Consider the following 25,465-nt stretch of genomic DNA (forward strand, 5'->3'; position numbering starts at 1 on the left):
TGCATTAAAAAAAAATAGATAGGGGGGGGGGGGGGGGGGTCGGGGACATGGACAGGGGACCGCAGCACTGCTCTATACCGCGGTCCCCAACCGATGGCACCCCCACAAGCCCCCCCCCCAGTTGTGTGGTGCATTAAAATTGGAGGGGAGTTGTAGGGTGAAGACGGTGTTTCCACCCTACCCCACCCCCCCAAAGTGTGTTATGTGCCCTATATGTCTATAAAAGTGTATTGTGCAAACCTAGTGTAGTGAGTTAAGAGGAGCGACCAGCGGGGCCCTCCCCAACCGGGCGGGGGCAGGAGGCGCACCCGCCCACCAAGCCCCCACCCACCCCACCGGGACCCCGGCGGGCATATGTGACCAGCCCGGCGGGGCAATAGGGCTCGCCCCCCAGGATACTGGGGCCCGCCCGAGGTGCCAGGACGCCCACCGGAGCGGGGCGGGCACAACATCAAACCCCAGCCACCCCCGCCGGCCCCCGGAGCACCGAGACCCGGGCCATGGATGGAGCCCCCGTCCCAGGGGAGGGGAAGGAAGGCGTACCGGGGAGGGGGAAGGGAGGGGGGAAGGAGACGACAAGAAGGGCAGTGGGCAGCGGCAGGGCCGCAGAGAGAGGGGGAGAGGAGGAGGAAGGGTGACGAGGGAGAAGGGACAAGGAGGCGGAGGACGGGCGGGGAGAGGCGAGGAGGGAGAGGCAGCAAGGGGGAGGAAGGGGGAGGGGAGAGGAAACCACCGGGCACCCCGGCGGCCCACAGGCTCCGAACCGCGTCGCCGGGCCCAGAGCGACGGACCGTTGAGTATTATTATTATTGTCATAGGCAATAACACAAGGACTAAAATGATAAGATAATCAAAGAAAAAACAAAACAGGAAAGGAGAAACGGTCTTAAACGAGGTGATGGATTTCCTAATCAAACCAACATGGGACCCACATTTAACCTAATTGTTTAACCCAATTGGAGGCACCAATTTGTACAATCTGGTTAATGTCTGCGAAGTTGCACTTATAAATGGCCTAGTGTTGGTCCGAGACGCAGAAAGCCTGGATTGGAGGGTCACCAAGCCCGTTGTTTGAAGAAGAAGATGAAGCGAGAGAGACAGTTTGTCCCGCTGGGCAGCTGAGCCTTACGGCGGGGGATGGTCAACCTGTTGGCTGCAGAGAGGCCTTTTTGGTTGGGGCGTCAGAGTGCCATTGTTAGCACTGCGATCCGTTTAGCCTTTTTAGAGACCCAAAGCAGTGTGTTTCACTGCGCCTGTCGCTGGGCGATGGCAAGCCGTGCGGTCGTCGTGGACTAGCCGAAAGCAGAGCCAGATGAAGCATGGACCCCCCCACGAGCATGGGAGCCAGCAACCAGGAACCAGCAGTGTGAAGGAGAGGAGTCAAAGAGGCAAAAAGAATGAAGAGAATGAAACAAGCAGGGAGCTTGCCTTTATATGGTGCTCAGTCAGCTTCCAACCAGGGGGGTCCGCCATCGAGTTACACAGAGACCAGAGCGGAACCTTACCAGCCTTGGGTCGAATTTTGGTGAAAACTGATCAAATTAAATTTAGATCCCATGTTACCTTAGATTCTAAGTTCAAACTTCAATCAAATGCAAACACATACAGTTAAACACATCAAAAGAAGCTGACAACTGTCAAAATGTGCATACACATGAAAGTTAAGTGGAGAATCTGCCACTGCAATGGAACATTTTCATGACACCTCATGGAGTCAACATTTCAAAAATGGCAAACACATAACATTTCATAATTCATTCTTCTGTTGCAAAATAAGTTTTTTCTTTTTTTTCTTTTTGTGTGTCAATCTTCTCACTCCAGGCTGGGGCTGGAGGTATATGTGTGTGTGGCGGGGGTGCTCTTTGTTCTTTCAACACTTTTCACGTTAAATAAGAGAAATACAATTGTTGGTGCTATTAAAGAGATAGTTTGGATTTTTGGACATGAATCTGTATGGCATCCTCACCTAAAGTGGTGTGCAATCAGCACTGATTTACCGCTGCCAGCATCCTGTGACCCGAAACCCGGTCCGGTTTTGGTCAAGACGAAAGTAGTCCGGCAAGTTGGCTGGGGTCACGGAAATAAAGCGTTTTTCTTTGAAAAATAATTTGTGTTCAAAAGAGTGATAAATTTGCATCACAAAACTGCACATTAAAAAAAAACTCAGACTCCATTGCCACCGGGCACTATTTTTCTGTTCGTATCACTGCGTGGCGTGCTGCATATCCAGCTGGCAGACGCGCGTTCCACCGTAATTATATCTTTGAAAACTCACAATTAAATGTCTGACTACAACGACAATGTCTTTAGCACTGAGCCAAGGGGGTATCTTTATGCACCCGAATATACTGATGCCGATATTCGTCTGATGAAATTAGAACGGGCAGAAAGAGAGAGCGAGGAGTGATAGAGAAGTGGTACAACTTGATCAGCTGTAGCCTCGAGAGCGGGTGACTGTCACTGACAAATTGGGTGCACTTGTTTGAAGTGCTCGGAAAGCGGTAAAATGTGTGCGAAGATTCAGGGAAATTTTTATTGGTAGCCTGGGAAATCACGCGTCCGCACCATATTAACATATATAACAATATAATATAGTGTGACGTGTCACAAGAACTCTGCCAGCAGACGTGGTTGGTAATCTCACCTTTTTATTTGTCTTCACACAACCGGCTGCTGTGGGCCGCAGCCAACGCCGAACACAAGAAACTTTACTCGCAAGCCGAATTAGCACACTTTACCAACAATGTATGTGTGAGTCCCTTTCCACCACGAGACGTGCGATGCGTTCACAAACACTCGGACACAAGAATACAAAACAAAATGTGCAACACAGGAACACACAACACATCTTAGTTATACAAGCTTATAAAGTTTATACACTCGTAACGTTATATACTAATGGCTCTCACTCTCCATTAGCTCTCTCGCATCAGGTAAACACTTCCAAACAACTTGGTTTGTGCGCATCTGTCAGCTGGATGAAGTGCGCCGCGCAGTGATACGAACAGAAAAATAGAGCCCGGCGGTAATGGAGTCCGACTTTTTACTAATGGGCAGTTTTGTGATGCAAATGTATCACTCTTTTGAACACAAATTGTTTTTAGAAGAAAAACGCTTTATTTCTGTGACCACAGCCAACTTGCCGGACAACTTTCGTCTCGACCAACACCGGACCAGATCTCGTGTCACAGGACGCTGTCAGCGGTAAATCAATGCTGATTGCACACCACTTTAGGTGAGGATGCCATACAGATTTATGTCCAATAACCCGAACTATCCCTTTAATTACACTAGCCGAGAGTGTCGCTATGACCAAACAACCGGTATGTTTTCTTGATTGCTGTTGCGGTGCTTGCTTGTGGAGTCGCGATGTTAATGGTTGTTGGTGGCAGGGTCATAAGCAAACTAGGCGGTCCCCCCCTCAGGTTTTCTCAAATAAAATATGTAAATGACCCTATTATTTTTGTTTTTGCATTTTTGTATTGCAGAATTTCGTTGTTTTATTGTGCTATTATAATATAGTTGATAGTTTTATTTTGAAGGATACAGGAAAAGGTCTCATAAACTGGTAGGAACTGACATAAGTAACCGACGTACTTAGTAGCGCCGTCTTCCAAGTGCAGAGAAGACGTGTGCGTGCCACAGGAAATCAGAGAAAACTGAAGTTTACAACTAATTCAGTGAACGATTCTTTAGCACCTGGCTGAGAAGGGAACGAGGTTCGTATAGGAGCAATATTTTATTGTTTAACTAATGTTGCTATATTTCATGTTCATTGTGTAATTTACTGCTGGTTAAAACATTACCGTTTTCGTCCACTGAAGTGTGCTAACGCTCCTTGGTAAATATTTAGTAATGCTATTGCTCAAGATTCTGTTTTATTGACTAAGAATCTGTATTTCTGTATGTTTTTTTTTAAAGGTATTTATAAAGGCAACAGGCAAGGTTAAAATGTTTATTTACAATATAAATTGTACTCAAGAGATTGTCAAGGCTATAAAAGGTAATAATATAAGGCAATTCATTATAGTATATGGTAGGTTGACTAAATTTATCTTTGTCTTCCTTTGGAGGACAGACCATTTTCTTACGTCCTGTTGAGGCATCCGGGGGTTTTATAAATTCATGAAATTGTCCGGTTGGCATTGCGTGACTAATAGGAGGTGAAGTACACTGTGTAACAGGACTGGTACCACAATTTCTAGGCCGGGACAAGTGCCCTCTTTTTTTGGGAAATGGGAATATGGTCACCCTAGTATATGGCTTAAATACGGTAAAAGGATATACAAAACATACCGTTTGAGTTATTAATGGCAATTTTTGTTTATTTGTATTGTAGCTCTTACAGTGTGTAGCGATTATTTGGGTTGCCGTAATGGCTTATGAGAAATTTAGACAGTACTGAGGGGAGTTGTAATTTCCGCAGCAACCTCTGGGGCACCACGTTGACTTTGTCAATATTTAATACCAGCTGGTTCGTTCTCGTCCATTTGATAATGTTGTTCAACTCAGCCTGAAGTTTCACTTTCAATACAGTTGAGAATGGTGATGTACAGAAAAAAGTCGAGTCATCAGCATACATTAACAAATCAGCATTATGACCCGCCCATGGCAACGGTTATGCTAATCCATGAACTAATCAATAACACACACACGCACGCACACATTTGAACTGTGCACCCATAGAAACTTGCATTATCACTTTTAGAAGCAGAATTTCATCACCAAGCCGCCAAACAAAAATTGGCATTTAGTGTACTTCCCCAAAAATTTCCACAATCTTTCCCCTTAACATATTAACTTTCTTTCTTTCTTTCTTTTTTCATCATTTCTGTATTTCAGGTGTTGCTAGAGAAAGCAAAAGGGGAGATTCTTGGTGTTGTCATTGTGGAGAGTGGGTGGGGCTCCATCCTACCGACAGTCATCATTGCCAACATGATGCATGCTGGGCCGGCAGAAAGGTCTGGCAGACTGAACATAGGTGATCAGATCATGTCTATTAGTGGTACCAGTTTGGTGGGTCTTCCACTGTCTACTTGTCAGAGTCTCATCAAGGTAGGTGAGATATCAATCCTACAGGGGTTTTTTTTAGGGCCCGAGCAGCCACCGCTGCGAGGTCCCTATTTTTCCTTCTTCTTCTACTTCTTCTTCTTCTTCTCCGCAAACGATCAAATTTTTGACTCCCTAGACATGAACGAATACTCACCAAACTTTGCAGACTCTTCGGGCAAGGCGAAAAATTTGATATTATGATGGCTCCATAGCGCCCCCCTACAGGACAAAAATAAAAACCAATCCCGGCAATCTACTGCACCGACCCCGTGAAAGGGATCCAGTTGAAAATTTGTCACAGAAGCTTTAACATGTTGATCATGCCCCACACTAAATATTGTGACTTTTTGGCAAAGGGTATGGCCATGACAGTGCTGCGAAGTCTGATGATTCACCGTGACAATAAAAGCTGCTTTAACTTGACCCAGATGATACTACCTTCTCCAAATTTCACACATTTGATGAGAGTCGAGTCCTGAAGACATCTACTTATAATTCATAATAGTCATAGCGCCTTCTACTGGCCACATGAAATACGTGTTTTTTTTTCGATTTACCAGATCTACCTCATATTTGCTCAGAAGACTGTTTAGGCCTTCATGATGTTATAACACGAAGTTTGCAACTTTTCGTGAATCACTGTGGGCGTGGCTACACACTGTTCGCCAAGAAAACAACACCGATTTTGAGGGCCTAAACATGCACAGAAACTCGTGAAACTTGGCATACATATCTGGCCTGGCAAAATGAGAAATATTTTATTATGTATTGTACGATTTTTTATTTTTTTTATCACTAGCGCCCCCTACTAATTTTTAACAAAGCAGCCCCGGTTGTACGTTTAAGCAAGAGCTACAACAATTTTTAGGTATATGAGGGAGCCCAACACCTACAAAAAAAAGTATCTTGGACACAAATGCTAAAATGAACAGAAAGTGAGCTACGAATTTTCGAATGTCCCACTTTTGCCGATTTTTGCACATTTACAGGGGGCATTCTTTTGCCCATTTTTCCTACACATTTCAGCCGATTTACTTCAAACTTGGCCTGAACCATGTCAAGACCTCGCCCATCAACAGGGGGAAAAAATCTTGACCCTTAGAAATACTATTTGACGGGGACGATCATCATTTTTTTGTGTTTCATATTTCCTTCGCCCATGAAAGACAAACTGCGAAGTAACTCTTTGGTACATGCTACAAAATGTTATTTATTGACATAACGTGGTAGTTTTAGAACCCAGACGCAGAGATAGAGGTTGAGGCTGAAGCAGCTTTTATTAAACAAAACAAAAGCTCCTCATTGAGAGGGAAAAAACAAAAGCTATTCAAGGTTAAACTAAAGGCGCTCCAAAAGGGAGGAAGTCTAAACTATAATCAAAACAAAATCACTCCTTAACTAAAACAATACTGTGGCTATTCAAAGTTACAAACCAAAGTTCTCTCAAGGGACAGGGCAACAAGGCTGTGGACGGTAACTGGCTTTAGTGGCTCTGACGAAAACACTTAGGCACAAGACAGGGGAGACGCAGACCATTTAACACATGAGGGTAATGGGAAACAGGTGGACACAATCAGGAATCAGGGTTGACACTGACACCACACGAGGAAGGGCAAGTGACCTGAAACGAGAGGAGTCAGAATTTTCAAAATAAAACAGGAAATGACAGTACAACCTCACCGCGGTGTGACAGTACCCCTCCCTCTAGGGCCGACTCCTGACGGCCCAGGCTGGTCCCTATAGAAGTCCTCAATTAGAGAGTCATCCATAATGAAGCGGGAAGGAACCCACTGTCTCTCGTCGGGCCCATACCCCTCCCAGTCCACCAAGAACTGCTTGCCCCGGCCCCGATTGCGGACGGCCAGCAGTCGCTTCACTTTGTAGACGGGACCCCCATCCACAATCACAGGAGGCGGCGGGGGCGAAGGAGCCGGAACCAGGGAACTCTCCCTGACTGGCTTGACTTGGCTAACGTGGAACGTTGGGTGAACACGAAGGGACCGAGGCAGGCGAAGACGGACAGCGGCCGGGTTGATCACCTTGGAGATGGGGTACGGGCCCACAAACCGTGGTGCCAACTTTTGGCATGGCACCTTCAAGTGAAGGTTTTTGGAGGACAGCCACACTTTATCCTCCGGCTAGTATGCTGGAGCAGGTCTCCTCTTCCGATCAGCTGCTCGCTTGCCTCTGTCCCTCTGGCGCTCCAGTACCTGCCGAGCGGCTGCCCAGATGCGATGGCAGCGACGGACCAAGGCATGGGCAGAAGGAACAGAGGCCTCAGACTCCAGGTTAGCAAAAAAGGGGGAAGGGGGGATCGTAGCCAAAAACGCATTTGAATGGGGTGAGTCCTGTGTCACGGCTCCAACCACACAGTTCGGCGAAAGGATGGTCTCTGGTTCCTTAGCTGCAGGCTCGGGCTCATAGAGACGGGACAGGGCGTCGGGCTTGACGTTACGAGACCCCGGCCTATAAGTGAGAGAGAAGGAAAAACGGTTAAAGAATAGCACCCACCTGGCCTGGCGTGGGTTAAGTCTCTTGGCTTTGCGTATGTACTCCAGGTTCTTGTGATCGGTCCAGACCACAAACGGATGCTTCGCCCCCTCAAGCCAGTGCCTCCATTCTTCCAAAGCAATCTTGACAGCCAGAAGCTCTCTGTCCCCAACATCATAGTTTCGTTCAGCCTTGGATAGTCGTTGCGACAAGAAGGCGCAGGGATGCATCTTTCCATCCTTCTCTGCACGCTGAGACAGGACAGCTCCGATCCCCTCATTGGACGCGTCCACTTCTACAACAAATTGCCGCTGTGGATCTGGCATTGTGAGGATTGGTGCTGTGACAAAGCGTTGTTTGAGTGCTTGAAATGCGGCTTCTGCCTCCGGTGACCAGCTGAACCTCACCAGAGGGGAGGTGAGGGCATGCAGAGGGGCAGCTATTGCGCTGAACCCTCTGATGAAGCGTCTGTAAAAGTTGGCAAACCCGAGGAATTGCTGAACCTTCTTGCGGCTATAAGGTGTGGGCCACTCCCTCACGGCACTAGTTTTAGCCAGATCCATCTGTACCTTCCCAGGGGCTATGACAAAGCCCAGGAAGGAGACGGTTTTGGCATGAAAAACACTTTTCTCTGCCTTGACATATAGTTTGTTCTCAAGCAGTCTTTGAAGAACCTTGGAAACATGGATTTGATGTGTGGCTAGATCTGACGAGTATATAAGTATGTCGTCTAAATAAACATACACAAACTGGTCCAGAAAGTCTCTCAACACGTCATTAATCATGGCCTGGAAAACCGCAGGAGCATTAGTGAGACTGAAGGGCATGACTAGGTACTCGTAATGGCCACTAGGTGTATTAAACCCGGTTTTCCATTCATCCCCCTCCCGGATCCTAATGAGATGTAGGCATTGCGCAAATCCAATTTGGTAAAGATCGTAGCTTGTTGAAGATTTTCAAACACGGAAGACATGAGAGGAAGGGGGTAGCGGTTCTTTATTGTAATGTCATTAAGGAGGCTATAGTCTATACAAGGCCGTAAGGAACCATCCTTTTTCCCCACAAAAAAGAAACCTGCTCCCGCTGGTGATGAGGAAGGACGAATCAGTCCAGCCTTCAGGGAAGTCTCGATGTATTCCTTCAGGGCCGCCTTCTCTGGTCCTGAAACAGAATAAAGGCGTCCCTTGGGAATGGTGGAACCTGGAATCAGCTCTATGGCACAGTCATAGGCACGATGGGGTGGGAGCGACATGGCTTTGGTCTTGTTGAAAATCTCCTGGAGGTGATGGTAGCAAGAAGGGACGATGCTCAAATTTGGGTATTCAGAGTCTGTGAAGGAATTAACAGAAATGTGATTAACAGTCGTGATGTCCACTTCTCGAATTGGCGAACCAACCCCATGGCTCACACAATTCTTCCCCCATCCCAGAACTTCGCCAGTCAACCAGTTTACATGGGGGTTGTGTTCACACAACCATGGGTGTCCTAGGACCAGAGTCTGTGAAGGAGACTGAAACACATGAAAAACTAGGTGCTCCTTATGTTTTCCAACTTGGAGCTGGATGGGTTCTGTGATGTGTGTAATGGTGAATAACTCACTTCCATTTAGTGCCCTAGCCTTAATGGGCTTAATTAGTGGCTCAGTCTTGGCTCCAAAATGTCTCACAAGCCCCCAGTCTATCAGGCTCTCATCAGCCCCAGAATCTATCAGGGCATGGAGGTCTGTGGGAGTGGTGCGGTGAATGATTCTTACTGGTGTGAGTTTTCGTGGAACCGACACTGGAGTCGTAACTTGACTCACCGTTTGGGTCCTTTTGGAGATGATCTCGGTTACCGCAGTAAAAGCACAGACCTTCCAGCTTTCGGCGCAGTCTCTCTTCCAGCGAAAGCCGCGCTCTGCCCAGTTGCATGGGCTCCTCCTCTCGCCCCAAGGGAACGGGTTGGCGCTGAACTGCCGAAGAACCGAGAGGAGCTGACACACCTGGTGCTTGGAAGAGCGGGGATCCCTCCATCGTCCTTGCCCGGCGACCGCGGCTCTGCGTCACCTCCTGCAGCCGATGATCCGTCCGTATGGCAAGGGCGATGAGGGAGTCCAAATCCGGTGGCAGATCGACTGAGATGAGCAGCTCTTGGATGGACGTCGCCAGGCCCTTGAGGAAGACGTCATAGAGAGCCGTGGAGTTCCAGCCACTCTCTGCCGCGAGAGTGCGGAAGCGGATGGCATAGTCGCTCACGGAGTCCTTTCCTTGTATCAGGCTGCTTAGCTTCCCGGTCGGAACAGGCTGGATCAAAGACCCTCTGAAGAGCGGCTCGGAATTCCGTGACGGAGCCGCAGAGTGGGGAACTGCGGGCCCACTCTGCCGTGGCCCAGGTTCTGGCTCTCCCAGTCAGGTGGGAAATCATGAAAGCCACCCGGGATCGATCTGTGGGAAAGGCCTGGGGGGAGTACTCAAAATGAATGTCACAGTCAGTCAAAAATGCCTTGCATTGTCTTGGCTCCCCAGAGAATCGCTCAGGGGAGGCTAGCTTGATCCCTGACCCGGTATACGGCACGGGCGGAATTGGCATGGCTGATTGAGTCTCTGGCACAGCAGGAGGGCTATTGGTGCGATCCTGAACGTCCTGTAACTGTGCTGTGAGCTGGACTATTCGCGCTGCCATGGCTGTCTGAAACTCCTTTTGCTGGGAGAGACGGGCTTCCTGAGCTCGCATTGCTGCGGCAATTTGCTCCCTCTCCGCTGGGTCCATACTGGCCTAAGTGTTCTGACACAACGTGGTAGTTTTAGAACCCAGACGCAGAGATAGAGGTTGAGGCTGAAGCAGCTTTTATTAAACAAAACAAAAGCTCCTCATTGAGAGGGAAAAAACAAAAGCTATTCAAGGTTAAACTAAAGGCGCTCCAAAAGGGAGGAAGTCTAAACTATAATCAAAACAAAATCACTCCTTAACTAAAACAATACTGTGGCTATTCAAAGTTACAAACCAAAGTTCTCTCAAGGGACAGGGCAACAAGGCTGTGGACGGTAACTGGCTTTAGTGGCTCTGACGAAAACACTTAGGCACAAGACAGGGGAGACGCAGACCATTTAAAACATGAGAGTAATGGGAAACAGATGGACACAATCAGGAATCAGGGTTGACACTGACACCACACGAGGAAGGGCAAGTGACCTGAAACGAGAGGAGTCAGAATTTTCAAAATAAAACAGGAAATGACAGGACAACCTCACCGCGGTGTGACATTTATAATGTTATTTTTGAAGCCCTCTATGGACAATACAAGCAATATTGTGCTATGCGTAAAACTAACGATGATGTGTATATATGTACTTTAAAAAATGCCAATCAGGGCAACTCATTGTCCAAAAATAAAAACGGACGCTGATTTTTGAGGGTCTTAACATTGACCAAAACTCTTTGAGCTTTACACACTCATCACACCTGGCAAAAAAATAAAAACAATCCACATTTCAAAGAAATGTGGCTTTGAATGTACCTGTATCCCAATGTGCAAGTACCCCAAAGTGGTCCGGGCTGCAAGGGCCCTTTATAGCTGCTCGCAGCTCTAGTTTTAGTTTTTTTTTACGATTGCTTAACTTTGACAGCCAAAAACGTTTAGTAAAATCCAAATGAGTGCCGCCAAAGACGTTAAAAGACGTTCATTATGTTTTATTTTGAATTTTTTGAAAACGGGTGGAGGAAAGCCTTGGCAAACTGTGCTGAAAGTATCAAGCAGGTCCAGTTAGTATAATGACTATTTTTGGGCACTAGATGGCAGCGATGACAAGATCAAGAGTGTTGAGGGGAGAATGGCTGAGGAAGCGAAAATGGCGACCGGTTGCAAGCAGCTCACGCTTGAGCATTTTTTTCAAAGAGGAAAAGCATCGACCAATGCTAAAGAGCACATTGATGGTGATGATGGTGACTCCGAGGTTGACGCGAAGTTGGAAGCGTTGACGCCGAAGTTGGAAGCGTTGACGCGGCGGCTTCAATCGCGTCGTAAAGCCTCACCGGCTAGCGATGCTAACGGTGGAAAACGAGCACTTCTGCACAGGCGGACGTTCAATCGGACGATGAAGAGTACCCCGAGTCCAATGCATATTCATCGGAGGAGTGGGTACAGTCTGATCACGGAGAAGACACTGGTTCTGGACTATGATGCCACCATGAATGGAGTGGATAAGATGGATCAGAACATCTCTTACCACCCGGTATAGGAACTGAAGGACATGAGGAAGCCAGACGTAACACCAGGTCACCGTATCATGATCCTGAGAGTAGACTTGATGACAACATGGCCAAACACACACTGCAGTATATACCTGCTATTCCCCGGAAAAAAAGGCCGGCAAGAAAGTGCACGCGAAGGGGCAATCGCAGTGAAACTAATCTGTGGTGCAAATCCTGCTGCGTCCTCTTGCACGCAGGGGAGTTTTACACAATATACCTCACAAAAAGAAAAACTGTGTAGTTGAAACATCCACACAATTTTATATAGTACCACAGTTGCACAAATTTGTAAATAGTTTGCCAAATTGTTTCACTGTTGAAACGTATTTTGCTATCAAAAAACACTTTTTCATTGTTGGTGGTAGTGTTTTACAGAAGTAAAGCACTGTTTAGATGTTTGTGGTATCGTTCATGGAAAAAAAAAAGGTGTCAAATTCACTAGAGTGCATGAAATAATATCGTATCACAAAAAGCTTGATTTCTCCGTATTTTGGTCCAAAACAAAGCATTTGGGTGAAACTAACCTATTTCTATTGTTGATTATTGAAGAACGGAATAAGGGAGAAGCAAACTTTTTTTTCTGATGAAAGATGAGAGTTCAATCTTTCATTTGGTAGTATCTGTGTTTCCATAGTCCAAACACAACATTTTCTGTGGACCTTGAAAGATCAGTCAAAATGCTTAAATCAGCTGGCACCCACATATCCTCTTTTCTGAAAATGATTGGCAGTCAAAGAGTTAAATGTCCTGAATAATAAGTGAGCTGTTGAAACCACATTTCCTTGACTCTAAGGCACGCAAAACTTTGCCTGGGAGACCTGTTTGTTTTTGTGTGGGTGAAAAGAAAAGTCACACGAGACTTGTCACAGTTATGTGACGTCAAAGAACGCTGGACTCTAAATTTCACAGGCTGCTAGATCTCTGTGTTTGGTCATGCAAGCCATCAATTCTTGAATAAACATTTGAAACCAAATGGGTCCTTGCCGCAAGAAATCGTGGAAGACGAGGGGAGCAGAGATGTTATCTGCCTACATCTATAAATGTCTGGAGGGTGTCACTTTCACGAGGAGTATCACAGTAAGGGCAATTGAGAAGGCATGGATGACAAAGTTATGGAAAGACCAAAAATCAAAGTAACAACAAAACACAAGAGTGGTGACAGCGTCTATGATCCAACAAAGTCTGAACGAAACCAGGAAACTAAATACAAGCCAACAAAACCAGGGGCTGCAGCGGCACAGGCGAAGAGGCCAGGGGCTGCAGCAGCACAGGCGAAGAGGCCAGGGGCTGCAGTGGCACAGGAGAAGAGGCCAGGGGCTGCAGCGACTTGACCTGCGCCGCCGGAACGGGAACTGGTGGCGGCCGCAGGACGTGTGCCGCCGGAACTGGTGGCGGCCGCAGGACATGCACTGCCGGAACGGGAACTTGTGGCGGCCGGGATGCATTTAATACTGAACACAATTTATTTAACCAAAACACTAACAGGGGAACTGGGTAAAACTCTAAATAAACAAAACAAACAAAGTTATGAAAAGACCAAAAATCAAAGTAACAACAAAGACTGAACGAAACCAGGAAACTAAATACAAGCCAACTGACAAGACAACGAGGGACATCTGGACAAGACACAAGTTGCTGGGGGAGATGATTGGATGACACAAGGGAACAGGATGACGAGTACAGGTACAAACAAAACCTAACAGGACAGCAAGACTGTCTAAGCAAGACAGGACAAAGCCAAAGCAACAAACCTAAGCATGATATACACAAATCCTAACATATATATATATATATATATATATATATATATATATATATATATATATATATATATATATATATATATATATATATATATGTATATATATATATATATATATACACACACATATATATATATATATATATATATATACACACACACACACACATATATATATATATATACACACACACACACATTTATATATATATATACACACACATATATATACACATATATATACACACATATTTATATATATACACACATATATATAAACATATATATATATATATATATATATATATATATATATATATATATATATACAAGCCCACCCATCCATACATGCAAATGGCAGTGAACTTTACAGCGTGGGGGCTGTTGAATCAGTTTAAGGCCGCCACGACGAATTTGCGTGTGTGGAGGATGTGTGTGGGCTTGTATGTGTAAATCTGTAAAGCGGAATATTAGTGCCAAAAGTCACGTGACAGTGGTAAGATTATGCCAAAAGTCACATGACCGTTATCCGTAGTTTTTTTTAATACTTGAAAGAATTTAGTTTGGATATGTTTTTGTAATTGAAGAAATGTTTCTTTGTTTGTGTAAAACATGCTGTATTTGTTTTTGAAGCATGATGTATTTGTTTGATAGTTACAGTTCTTATGTGCAACAGTGCAAAACAAAATGCATTAGTTTGTGAATGATGTTTTGTATTTGCAAAACACAGAGTTTGTGAATTGTTGGGTGTGAGTAAATCACGTTTTGTGTGTTTGTGAGGTTTTGGCATGATATTATGCTCCTTCCTTTTGTCTCTGAGTCTCCAAAAGTTGGGTGGGGCACGACTAACCTCCACTATGAGGTGCCAGCATCTCCCCACAGAGACTCACATCTACTGTTTATTTGATCCTTTATTGTTCTTACTTGTAATTCCTATCACAGTCGTTAGTTTTGCTTCTTTTTAAGTTCCCAAGTAGATTAGAAAATAAGCATGCACAGTTCCCAAGTAAATACATTTTGAGTGTATTACAATTTTATTTGTTGAATACTTTTTTGAAACCTTACAGTAATTTTTATTTTTATTTTTAGGGTCTTAAAAACCAGTCATCCATCAAGATGACCATTGTGAGATGTCCTCCAGTGACAACAGTACTCATCAGACGTCCAGATTCCCACTACCAACTAGGTTTCAGTGTCCAAAATGGCATTGTGGGTACTCTTTCTGAAAATGTATGAAGTATAATCCAGTTTTGATGTAAACGAGTGCACTGGCATATGGACTAATGAATCGGCCTAAAATTAGCTTGAACGTTCAAACTTTATAAATCAGTTTTATGATGCTGATACAGCTGCTGAAAAATGTTTTGAGCTACATTCACACAACAGCAGAGGAGGCGTTTCCGGTGGCGCAATTGCATTGTAGTCAATGCACAGTACTTCCCGTGCAATGGTGCGAAAGGGCGTTTGGAGCGGTGGTAGGTGGCATGGCGAGGCAAAAATCTGTACTTTCGTTTCACCCAAGTTTAAAAATTTTAACTTTCTTCGCGCTTCGCCTTGCGGCAGCCAATCGGTTTCAAGTATGAGCTATGTCACACACAGCGTCCTGTCTGTGCTCACTTGGAGCGCAACATCACGGCCAGCCGGGACCGAATGATGAACAAGGAAGTAGCATACTGAATGCTGTTTACTTGCTGTTGAACTGTACCGAGGTAGCAATAGTGTTTAGCATGCATAGCTAAAGCTATTTAGCACTACCACCGGCCACCGGATTAAGTGGAAGTAAACATGTAGCTAAAAAAAAAGGCACTAATTTGGTTTGTAACATGTCGGAACATTACATATGCAAAAATGTTGATCACTGTTTTCCAAAATAAAAGCAGGGATGCATGGTAACTTTTTTCACACCGATTCGGATAACGATAACTTCCTGCTCCTCTACACCGATACTGATATTGATAACCAATAACTTTTTTTTTTGGTATGAATTATGTGGTGCGACCAAAATGAAATAACCAATTTGGGACTTATATTTTGAAATACATTTAAAGACAGGAATTTGTATCATTTGTGGTATGACCTGAAAAAAATAACATACATTTTGTCCACCAAATATATAATATTTTTATTAGAATTTTACTTGTGTGGTTAGCTAGTTTGTTTTGTTTAGATGGCTAATTCTTAGCCTGATAACATCTGATGCAACCATTGTAGAAAGCTTTTCATAACAGATGTATGTCCTAAATTAGATGTCCCAAACTGTACATAATAGTATAGGTGTAGATTATAGTAAATAATAATGAGGAATAAACAGGAATAAACATATTATATTTTCAAACAAAATATTAAATATTTGGTAAATAAAAAAACTATACGTTTTATAAAATGTTGACATCGCTTCTTAGTAAGTCAGTGTCCCATCACTGGTGAGCTATTTTTAGAACAGGGATTACACCGCATGCGTGTGGGTTGCGGATCCGCTCCAGCGGCGGAGCCGATTCGTTTAATTTCTATTAGCTTGTTCAAATTACACCAGCTGCGTATGCGCTGCGGATCGACTGCGGGACCAGCTCAGTCATGCTGGAGCCCGCCAGACAAATAGACCTATTTTCTATTTTTGCCGGACAACGCATCTGTCGACATCCGTCAAATGAAAAAGTAGCACAGAACACATATTTTTGTAGAAACTTTATTTGGACGTTGTTATATACGTCGCAACACATTCCGTGCAAGCTCTCTGCCCAGCAATGTGAAACGCCTAAACAGAAAGCAAGGTAAGCCTCGTAATAGTGTTGTCACAATACCAAAATTTGGACTTTGACACTTTACCTGTATAAAATACCTCGATACCGGTGATGAAACGTTACCTCGAAAAAAATCTAAAACATCAGCAAAAACAGCAAAATTAAAACTGTTAAAAAAACTTCAAATTATTTAATTTATTTTTATTAATTCAAAATATTAGGATGTGTACGTGTTAATTTATGTACATACGGTATATATTTATGTATATACTGTATATGCTTTCACATTGCATGCTATATTCTGACTGCATTTGATGTCATCCGTTTTATATATTGGCAATACAGTGGCACTCCAAGGACTCAATGTATTAGTTGCTTGTGTGTGCGTACATGTGGCATCTCTGCTCTTCTCCATTCCGCTCCCAACTACAGGGTTCCCGCGGGGTCTATAAGTAAAAAAAATAATCAAAAGTTCAGAAACTTAAATTTTAAACCTTAAATGTCTTAAAAAATCAGCCATATTTTCATCCCAGGTCTAAAACTTAATTCACCCAAGTCTTAAAATTCTTAGATCCGCTCCTTCCATTCCGAGAAGTCTGCTCTGTAGGAAAAAAAAGAAAAAGAAAATATTTTTTTTTTACATGTTGCGTTGTTTCTAATGTTTGCGTGCTGAAAGAGAAGGAGGCATTTGAGGAGTGTGTTTGCATTGTAGTCAATATAGTTTGGGTGGGAGAGAGCGAAGGTACGTGGGGCGGTGCAAATGAGGCGTTTGGTGCAATGGGACGCGCCGCCGTGTGTTTTGCGGCGAGATTTACGACACAGGAAGGGAAGAAATTATCATTATTGCTGTCTGCGGACATCCCGAACTCTACATTGCAAGCTACCACTACCGGAACAAAAAAAAAAAAGGCAGAGTGGTGAACGACGAAGTTGGCAGACCTGGGTTGGTATGTATTCACTTTTTTTTGGGGGGGGACATTTGTTGAACTGTGTACCAAAACAACAGAAGACATCACTATTGTTTAGCATTAGCCAAAGCATCATTAGCACAGTTAATTGCGATTGTTCAGTTTTTTATTTAAACTCACTTTTAGTTTAACTAACTCCCTCTGGAAAGGTAGACAGGACAGGCACGGCGGATACTTAACTGTCGTTTATTGCTCACACGCACACATCGACACACTCACACACTGCCACACTTGTTGACATTTAACAGTGGTAGCAGTATTTGTGCTCGGTTAGTGTTAGTTAGTAGTAAATTTAGTTAGCATTAGTAATAGTTAATTAGACAGCTCGCCGTGGATACGCATTTATAAAGTGCCCCGCCCACACAGGTGCAAATCATTCATTCATAATTATCCTTACTCCCTATAATAATAATACATCATAGGCATTCGGTAATTGGCTTGACTAGAAGATATGTACACAAGTAAGAAGATTCAAATACATGTGTACACACAAAATTATGTACTACAATAATGTATGTGTTATTGTGATTAAATTAAACTGGCACATCATTTGGAAACGAAACAAAATGTAGTTCACATTGCAGACGGTTCTACACCTCCCACTTGGTCTCCTGATTCTACAATCCAAGTAGGCCACTATACCCATGCAAGTACTCTCGAACATAAATAGGAGTCTTCTGACATCCCTATGCAGGATGGTAGAGGGGCCGGTTTGTCTAACTTGGTTTCTCTTTAATTGCCCATCAGATGCAGGAAAACTCTGGCACGTACAACGCACAACTCGTACATCACGTACTACTCCATGTGTGTCAGGACAAACTACCACAACTCTACCAAGTTTTTACTGACCCCTGACCGTGTTTTGGTGAGCAATCCACACCAGGTCCCCCTCCTGGACATTACTCGCAGGAGCATGCCATTTTTGGCGGATGAAGAGGCCAGGTCCAGCAAGCTGACTCCATCGCTTCTAGAATTAGTTGACCTCGATCTGAACTGCTCTCAGACGCACAACAGGGTAGGAGGGGTATTCAAACCCTCTGTGTCGCCCTGGGGTCTTGCCCGGCCAAGCAGAAGAGAGTTTGGCGTGATGACTTCTACAGCTCTGTCCTGTACTTGTATTCTGGCACCGATTGGTCTCTCATTAGATAAGTTGGCAGCCAAATAGAGGAGCGTCTGAAATTCCAGAGTTGTGAGATTGCTTTCCTCACCAACACTGCTCAGTGCTGTTTTGAGTACACAGACTGATGCTTCGGCTGCCCCATTTCGATGGGGATAATGTGCCGGGTGAAACTCCCATGACCAGTCAGTGCCCGTAGCTGCTGCCTTCTTATGAATTAAGTCCTTGTTAATGTTCTTCAAGAACCCATATAGTTCTTGTAACATTGGCCTAGCACCCACGAAGTTTGTCCCCTGATCAGACCAGAGCTGCCTTGGGTGGCCCTTGAGGGCTGTTAACCGTAGGTAGGCTTTCATGAACCTTTGTGTTGATAAGTCCTCCACAATATCAGCATGTACAGCTCTTGAAGCCATACAGCTATATATTACACCCCAGACGTCTAGCTCTGTGTCTTACAGCGTATTTGACAATGTAAGGCCCAAACAGATTTAGAGCTGTAAAATCGAAAAGTGATCCGGTTCAGTTCTCTCGACTGGGAGTTCGCTCATTAGCTGCCTACAGATTTTTTCTTACGGCAGTGCACACAGAAATGTATTACTTTACTAGCGATTCTTGATCCTGTTAGAATTATTAACATTGTTTTTCTGTTTTACATATATATTCTTCAATGTGTTTTTGATTTTAGTTAGATATGTGAAACTGTTCCCATATGTCAGTGGAATGTGGTCTGTTTTCTCCTAAGGAAGTGAGGTGTCGGAATCCACAAGGCAGATATGCGGGAATCTGGGGTGCGAAGCTCTACAGAGTTCAATAGTTTATCTAGGAAGCCAATTGTTTACCTCACATCTGTTAAGGACTGAAAGAACTCAATAGGAGTTGGCCAGATTGTATCTCACTCTGCTGACAGGACAAGATCAAAGGGGGGGCTGTGCTCTGTGTGGGGTTTTATGGGGAATCTCTGGTAGAGGGAGAAGGGGGGGCCAAGTGGCACACATCCTTTTAGGAAGTGTTTAAGATAAGAGAGGGGGTGTGTAGAATTGTGGTGACAGGAAATATCACATGCTGAGAAGAGACCAAATGGTCAATGACAGGGGGAGGGAACGATTTCTGTATATATGCATGCATGAACTTTGAGAAGAACACATTTGTGGGTGAGCTGCGATGATTGAGCAGTAGCTCCAAGTGACTTTCAGAATCTGAAATAAAGCTGGCAAACTTGTTCACAGATTTCAACTTTGAATTTATTTGAACACGCAGAAATCAAAGAATTGATTTCCAACAATCCCTGTACCACCCATGCTTTAGACCTAACACGAGGATTGTGCCTGCAACACCCTCATGATTGTTTTTATTGAGACTCCCGTGTGAGAAGGGTGCTGACCCACGCTTTGTAGGGAATGAGGGGCACTCCAATTATTTCCTGCGAAATAGTCTGCACTCGACCATAGCACAGCAAGAGACCCGAAGCCTCATCCCTGCTGACAACACGTCTATTTAATGTTGTTACAGGAAATTTAACTCTGGGACTGGATCAAGATCTGTGCAGCCTGGGCAGCCAGGCACAGATCTCTTGAAATGCAGCCTCAAGCTCTTGCACTGTTGGTGCCGCCTCCCACTCTACTGACATGGAGACTCTTCGAATGAGAGTTAACCAGTTCTGCACATTTCTACGAACATAGCTGATCACCTCACAAAGTTTGGCAAGAGAACTTTACTTAGTTGGGTCCACTTGATCAACTAGCATGGCTCCTCGCAGAGTCTCAGTGTCTTTCGTCTTGTCGTCACCGTTTATATTGCTGGTGTTTACAAAATATTTCGCTTGAGCCCTAATGGTAACTGCTGAGAAGGCCTTTCTCTGGAGCTTTCTCACTGCCTCCCTGGCATGAGCTACCATTTCTGAGGCAGACTTCATAGGCCACAGACCAATTCAACAGGACAGGATCTCGGCCCCTTTTTGCCAAACAGAGTTTTCATCCACCTGTCCAGGAGAGCATCCCCTTGTGATTAGATCAGCAATGTTGATCTCACCTGGGATCCACCACCAGTCAGTTACGGGCCCAGCCTTCTGGATTTCTCCGACTCTGTTTGCAAAGAAGGTGTGGAACCCGTAGCTCTCTCTCTGGATGGCCCCCAGTACCGCCTGGCTGTCAATGAAGTGGTACCACTTCTCCAACCACCCATGCTTCAACATGTGCCCCTTTAGGCGTGCAGCAAAGACCGCTCCACTGATCTCAGACTTGACGGCATCACCCTTCTGATCAAGGGGAGTAAATTTAGCCTTCAATTCCACTAGACGTGTGACCACGCCATCCACTGTCACCCATCGTAAGTACAGCACAGCTCCATAGGATTCACAACTCCCATCTCTCCACTCCACCCAGGGGTTGTGAGGCATCTGTGGAATTTAATGCTGCTCAAGCGGATGTATTATTTGAACAGTTCAACTGCTTTTAGTCTGAGCTCTTCAGAAAGAGATTCATCCCAGGTGTCCATCGTAAGCTTGCCAGCTTCCTGGTAGGCTCTTTTCACGAGGATGACTTATTTCTGTTTAACAGGCGTCACCAGACCTATTGGGTCATATAGGCCAGCGATTTGGCTCATGAGCACACGACGCGTCAGCGGATTTGGTGTCCTTTCTTCAACTTCATTTTCAGTAAGGTCGGTTTCTGTCGTAACCTTTTTCTTCCTCCCAGAGAAGTTGATGGAGACCATCACGAAGAGTTTGTCTACGTATACAGGGTAACCAACCCCCAGGGCTTTATTATCTTCCACCTCTAACTAGTTGGGTAACATCAGAGTCATTGGCTTTGAGCCTGCCCCATCTGGCCTCCCACTTTGACCGGACCGGACCCAGGGCTTGAGGTGAAAGCCTCCGACCTTGAGTTTTTTCAACACCCCTTTGAGTATGCTGTCCAGGCATTGTGGGTCGTTATGGGAGGTGAGGAGGTCATCCACGTAAGAATCTTCTTTAATGACTCTTCTATCTTCCACCATACTTGAGAACTGGGGCAACTTTGCAGTCTCCCGCATGGCTACCTGCGCAATGCACCCTGCAGGCTTGTCTCCCATGTTCAATTTCATCTTTTGGTGAGTCTCTCCACAGGAACCTGTGGACATGGACCCCTTGCTCTTCCAACTATATGGAATTATACATTTTCGTAATGTCCCCAATGGCTGCATGTTCCCCTTCTCTGAACCTGAGCAGCACCGCCCTAATGGGATTTAGAACATATGGGCCCTTGAGCAGAATGCTGTTTATGCTCACCCCTTCAAACTCTTGACTACTATTCCAGATGTGCCGCTCTGGTGTAGTCACTGAGTAGGGGTTTGGTGCAATCAGATGGCTCACCCACCACACAGCACCTTTCCAGCCGTCCAACACGTCCTGCATGAGCTTCACAGCGGCTCCTCTTTCCACCATGTCGTGGATCTGCCTTGTGTAGGCCTCCTTCCATATGGGGTTTTTCATGAGCCGCTTCTCGCTTCAGGAATGTTGCTTCTACAACCTTTCGGTTGTTCGGGAGTGAAGCTGGATCCTCCCTCCAAGGATACTTCGCGTCCCAGTGTGGCTGGTTGCTGTGGGCCTTCCTCTCTCAATAGGTCAGGCCTGCTCTTATTATTTTGAGCTTCTTCTCATCAGCCAGGGACATTTATTTTACTCCCGGTAGGCACTTTTCACAGCGACACCCTCCGCAGGCTGGGTCACAAGCAGCGCCTATGCTATCCCATTTTAGCCACTCAAGGACTTCTTAATTGCATGCCATTGTTGTCTGAGTTTGAATGCTTTCTTTTCTTTCAAAATGCTCTTCAACTTTGACTGCCACTGTCCTCATTAAATGAGCAAAGTGAGTTATTGAACGCCATGCAGTTACCTCCACTTCTTCGAAGAGGTCTGGATGTGTACCGCTGACGGTTTTGCCTAGAGGGCCATCCCAGAGAACCAAATTGCCGACTCTTTGAAGCCTTTGCGACGCTAATCCACCTTCACATCTGTTGATCCACAGGTCGATTGTCCCAGGGTGGGCTAGTTCTCCCGGTTGAACTTCTGGGAAGAAACGCTCCAGTTCTTTTGATGTGATCACTCGCTCCACTTTAGCAATGTCTTCCATTCCATAGCAGATTATCTCGTGGAGCCTCAAAGTTCCTCATGGGGTCAACACCTTAATTGTCACAAGGTATATTCTTGTATGAACTTCCACCTTCATCATGGCAATACCATACACGACAAGCAAGACTGGTTCACCAGTTAGTCCAAATCTTTCTGCAGCTTGATGCGTGATTTAATTGGTATCAGACACAAGATCAACCAAAGCTCCAAGACTGTCTCCTCTTTTTGCCGTGACAGGTACAAGCATCATGAAGACTGGGTACTCCTTTAGGCCACTTTGTTCAATCAGGTCTCTACTGAAACATATTTGTGACGATGCTTTGTTTTTACAGGCTCTGCGAGCAGCTTCGAGTTGATGGGGGGTTAGTCCTAACCCAGCAAACACTGCTTCTTGCTCCTCTGTTGGACCACGCAGTACTATCTTTTCCTCCACTTTGTTGTCCCTTTTAGTAGCATCCTTCTTCATTGGATCCTTTGGGCAAAGGAATGTCATCTACTCCATGAACATCATATGGCACTTTGTACATGCTTTTGCCTTTTTTTTTACAAAAGTTTACTTCTCCGATAGGGTGGCCTTGAAGGTTTTGCAACGAAACTGCTTCCCTCCATGTTCTCCATTACTACACACAACACTGACATCTTAGTGAATGACTTATTTCTGTTGCAAAACTTCTGGTGGCTTGGACTCTCAGAAGCGTAAGTAGACCACGGCTTGCTAGGCAGTAACTGTTCCAACCTCACCAGCAATGTCTTCTGGTCTTGAAAGAACAGCGTTTGAAGAAGAGTCTGTCAAAACGGTTACCTAGTTTGACATTGTTACTAGGTTTATTAACATACATTAGCCACTCTCTTTTCATGACATCAGGGAGTTTGCTCTCTACAGATGTAATCACCAACTGGTTCTGTATACCATCTATACACCCTAGAACTGTGAGATCCAATGCTGCCCTTTCAACTGCTAGGATACATTTTTGGGTCTCCCGTGGTTCGTAACCCCCCAAAGCAGGTCGGGATTGTAGCTCTAGTACTATTTCTTCCGCTGTTTGTGCTTTATCACCATAAACATTTTCTAGCTCCCTGAAGATATCACTTGCCTCCCGGCAACGCAACAGCCTCAGTTCAGCTTTCACAGCTTAATCCATGCTGTCTAGCAGATTAAGTTTTTTGCACTTTAGCGATCCTGTGGGCTCCGCTTATGCTTGGATACTCTCCCACTCGGCCTACCAACACCAGTAGTCCCTCCTCCACCCGGAAAAGTTGGGCAGATTTATGGGAGTGAGCCTTATTCTTGGACAAGGCCATTGTTGCTCACTCCGCCGGTGTATGCACCAGTATTGCTGTACGGCAAGCTACTACGCCCCATACTGAGACTGGCAGGCGCAGCAGGAACACTTGGTTTGCGCGGAACACTTGGCAAAAGTTGGAGGTGAAGCGGGACCAGCATTAAGTCCAAAATCAAACTGCTGTGACTGCAAGTGAGGCTGCATAGTCGTGGGCGCACCCGTACTCGTGGGTTGAGTACTCATGGGGGCAGCTTGAGTAAAGTCTGTTACGGTGCCCACTCTGGTAGCAGGAATGGATGGAAATCTAGTAGCATGCTTAGCTCCCCATCTGTCAACAGGTGGGATTCCAACAATGGACTCAGTAGCAACAGGTTGTGTGGCGACGGCAAACGTCTCACCACCATCACCATTGACACTGCATTTTGTTTTGCCTCCTTTCAAGTGTTCATCCTGTCGACATGTCCACTCATCCATTAGTGCTCTTTATCCTCTTTTAAAGACAGGAAAAGTAACCATTTTTCCTTTCCATACGGCCGGTAATCTCCCCAACTATACAGAAGGTCTCTGAGTTCTTGAAGTCGTCTTTCTAATTTACCACTTTCAAACTCCTATTGTAAAGGTGGCACCCCTGTATTTTGCACAAGTGTCTTAGCCTGATCTAAAATTGTCCTGAGTTGAATCACAACGGCGTCTACGTCAGGCTCGACATATTTAAACCATAGCATCTCTAGTACCATATTTTCAATTTATAGAAAATTTTGTTCGCTGGAATCTCTCCTAGCCAGAGCGTACTGGGACTCACTGTTGTCCTCTGATTGGTCTAGCTGTCCCAGTGCATAAATGTAATCATTACTGGGCTCCAGTAGTTTATAATAGCAGTTCAAAAGACTTGAATTGTCACAGCCACTACCGCTGTGTATTAGGAAAGACAGTCACGTAACTTGCTCAAACTTACGGTAACAACGCTTGGCAACGATAGACTCCACTAGCTTACTTAAGCTTCGTTTAGCTTTAGCTTTGCTGTTTGCGGCCCAGGAACAGACACTTTATTTGCGGTGGCTTCTGTACCTTCTGCACAGCCTTACTCACGGTTGTGGAGACTCCTCAGCACATCATGTCCCGTTAGCTTCAGGCTTCGGCTTGTTTTTTACGCATTTACGTGGATGTCGTCCTCTTTGGCTCCCACGCATACTCGTCGGCTCTTGCCCTTGACGATTTTTCGATGTCCGCTCAGCGTCCGTGTTCTCCTCCACACAGCTCCGAGACGGTTTACGACTGTCCAGTTTTTTAATTAAACTCACTTTTAGTTTAAATAACTCCCTCTGGAAGGGTAGACAGGACAGGCACGGCGGATACAACTCAACTGTCGTTTATTGCTCACACGCACACATTGACACACTCACACACTGCCTCACATACTTGTTGACATTTGACAGTGATAGCAGTATTTGTGCTCGGTTAGTGTTAGTTAGTAGTAAATTTAGTTAGCATTAATAGTAGTTAGCGTGATTAATAGTCATAGGTCATAAACCGTCGAGGCATCCCGGTCCTGACATTCAACATTAAGGCCCCGTCCAGACGGAAGCAAAGCCGGCTTCGTTCCTCACACAAATTTCGTACACACAGAAGCATTTCAAAACTTGCGTGTGTCCAAAAGAAAACGCTGAGGACGTTTAATGGTTGTAATGTATATGCCAAGTCTGGAGGGGCGCTG

General features: G+C 45.1%; 1 protein-coding gene across 1 annotated transcript in view; it reads left to right on the forward strand.

Moving 5' to 3' along the window:
- LOC147174831 (amyloid-beta A4 precursor protein-binding family A member 1-like) overlaps window positions 1-25,465 on the forward strand; it is a 115,017-nt gene that overhangs the window by 82,219 nt on the left and 7,333 nt on the right. The window contains exons 8-9 of the mRNA XM_086076151.1: window positions 4,843-5,055; window positions 14,624-14,743. Of these exons, the coding sequence (XP_085932277.1) occupies window positions 4,843-5,055; window positions 14,624-14,743 (333 nt within the window). The remainder of the gene's footprint in view (window positions 1-4,842; window positions 5,056-14,623; window positions 14,744-25,465) is intronic.

The sequence above is a fragment of the Leptonotus elevatus genome, chromosome 5 (assembly GCF_054856555.1).
Source record: "Leptonotus elevatus isolate MCC_2025b chromosome 5, RoL_Lele_1.0, whole genome shotgun sequence".
In the NCBI taxonomy this organism is placed as follows: Eukaryota; Metazoa; Chordata; class Actinopteri; order Syngnathiformes; family Syngnathidae; genus Leptonotus; species Leptonotus elevatus.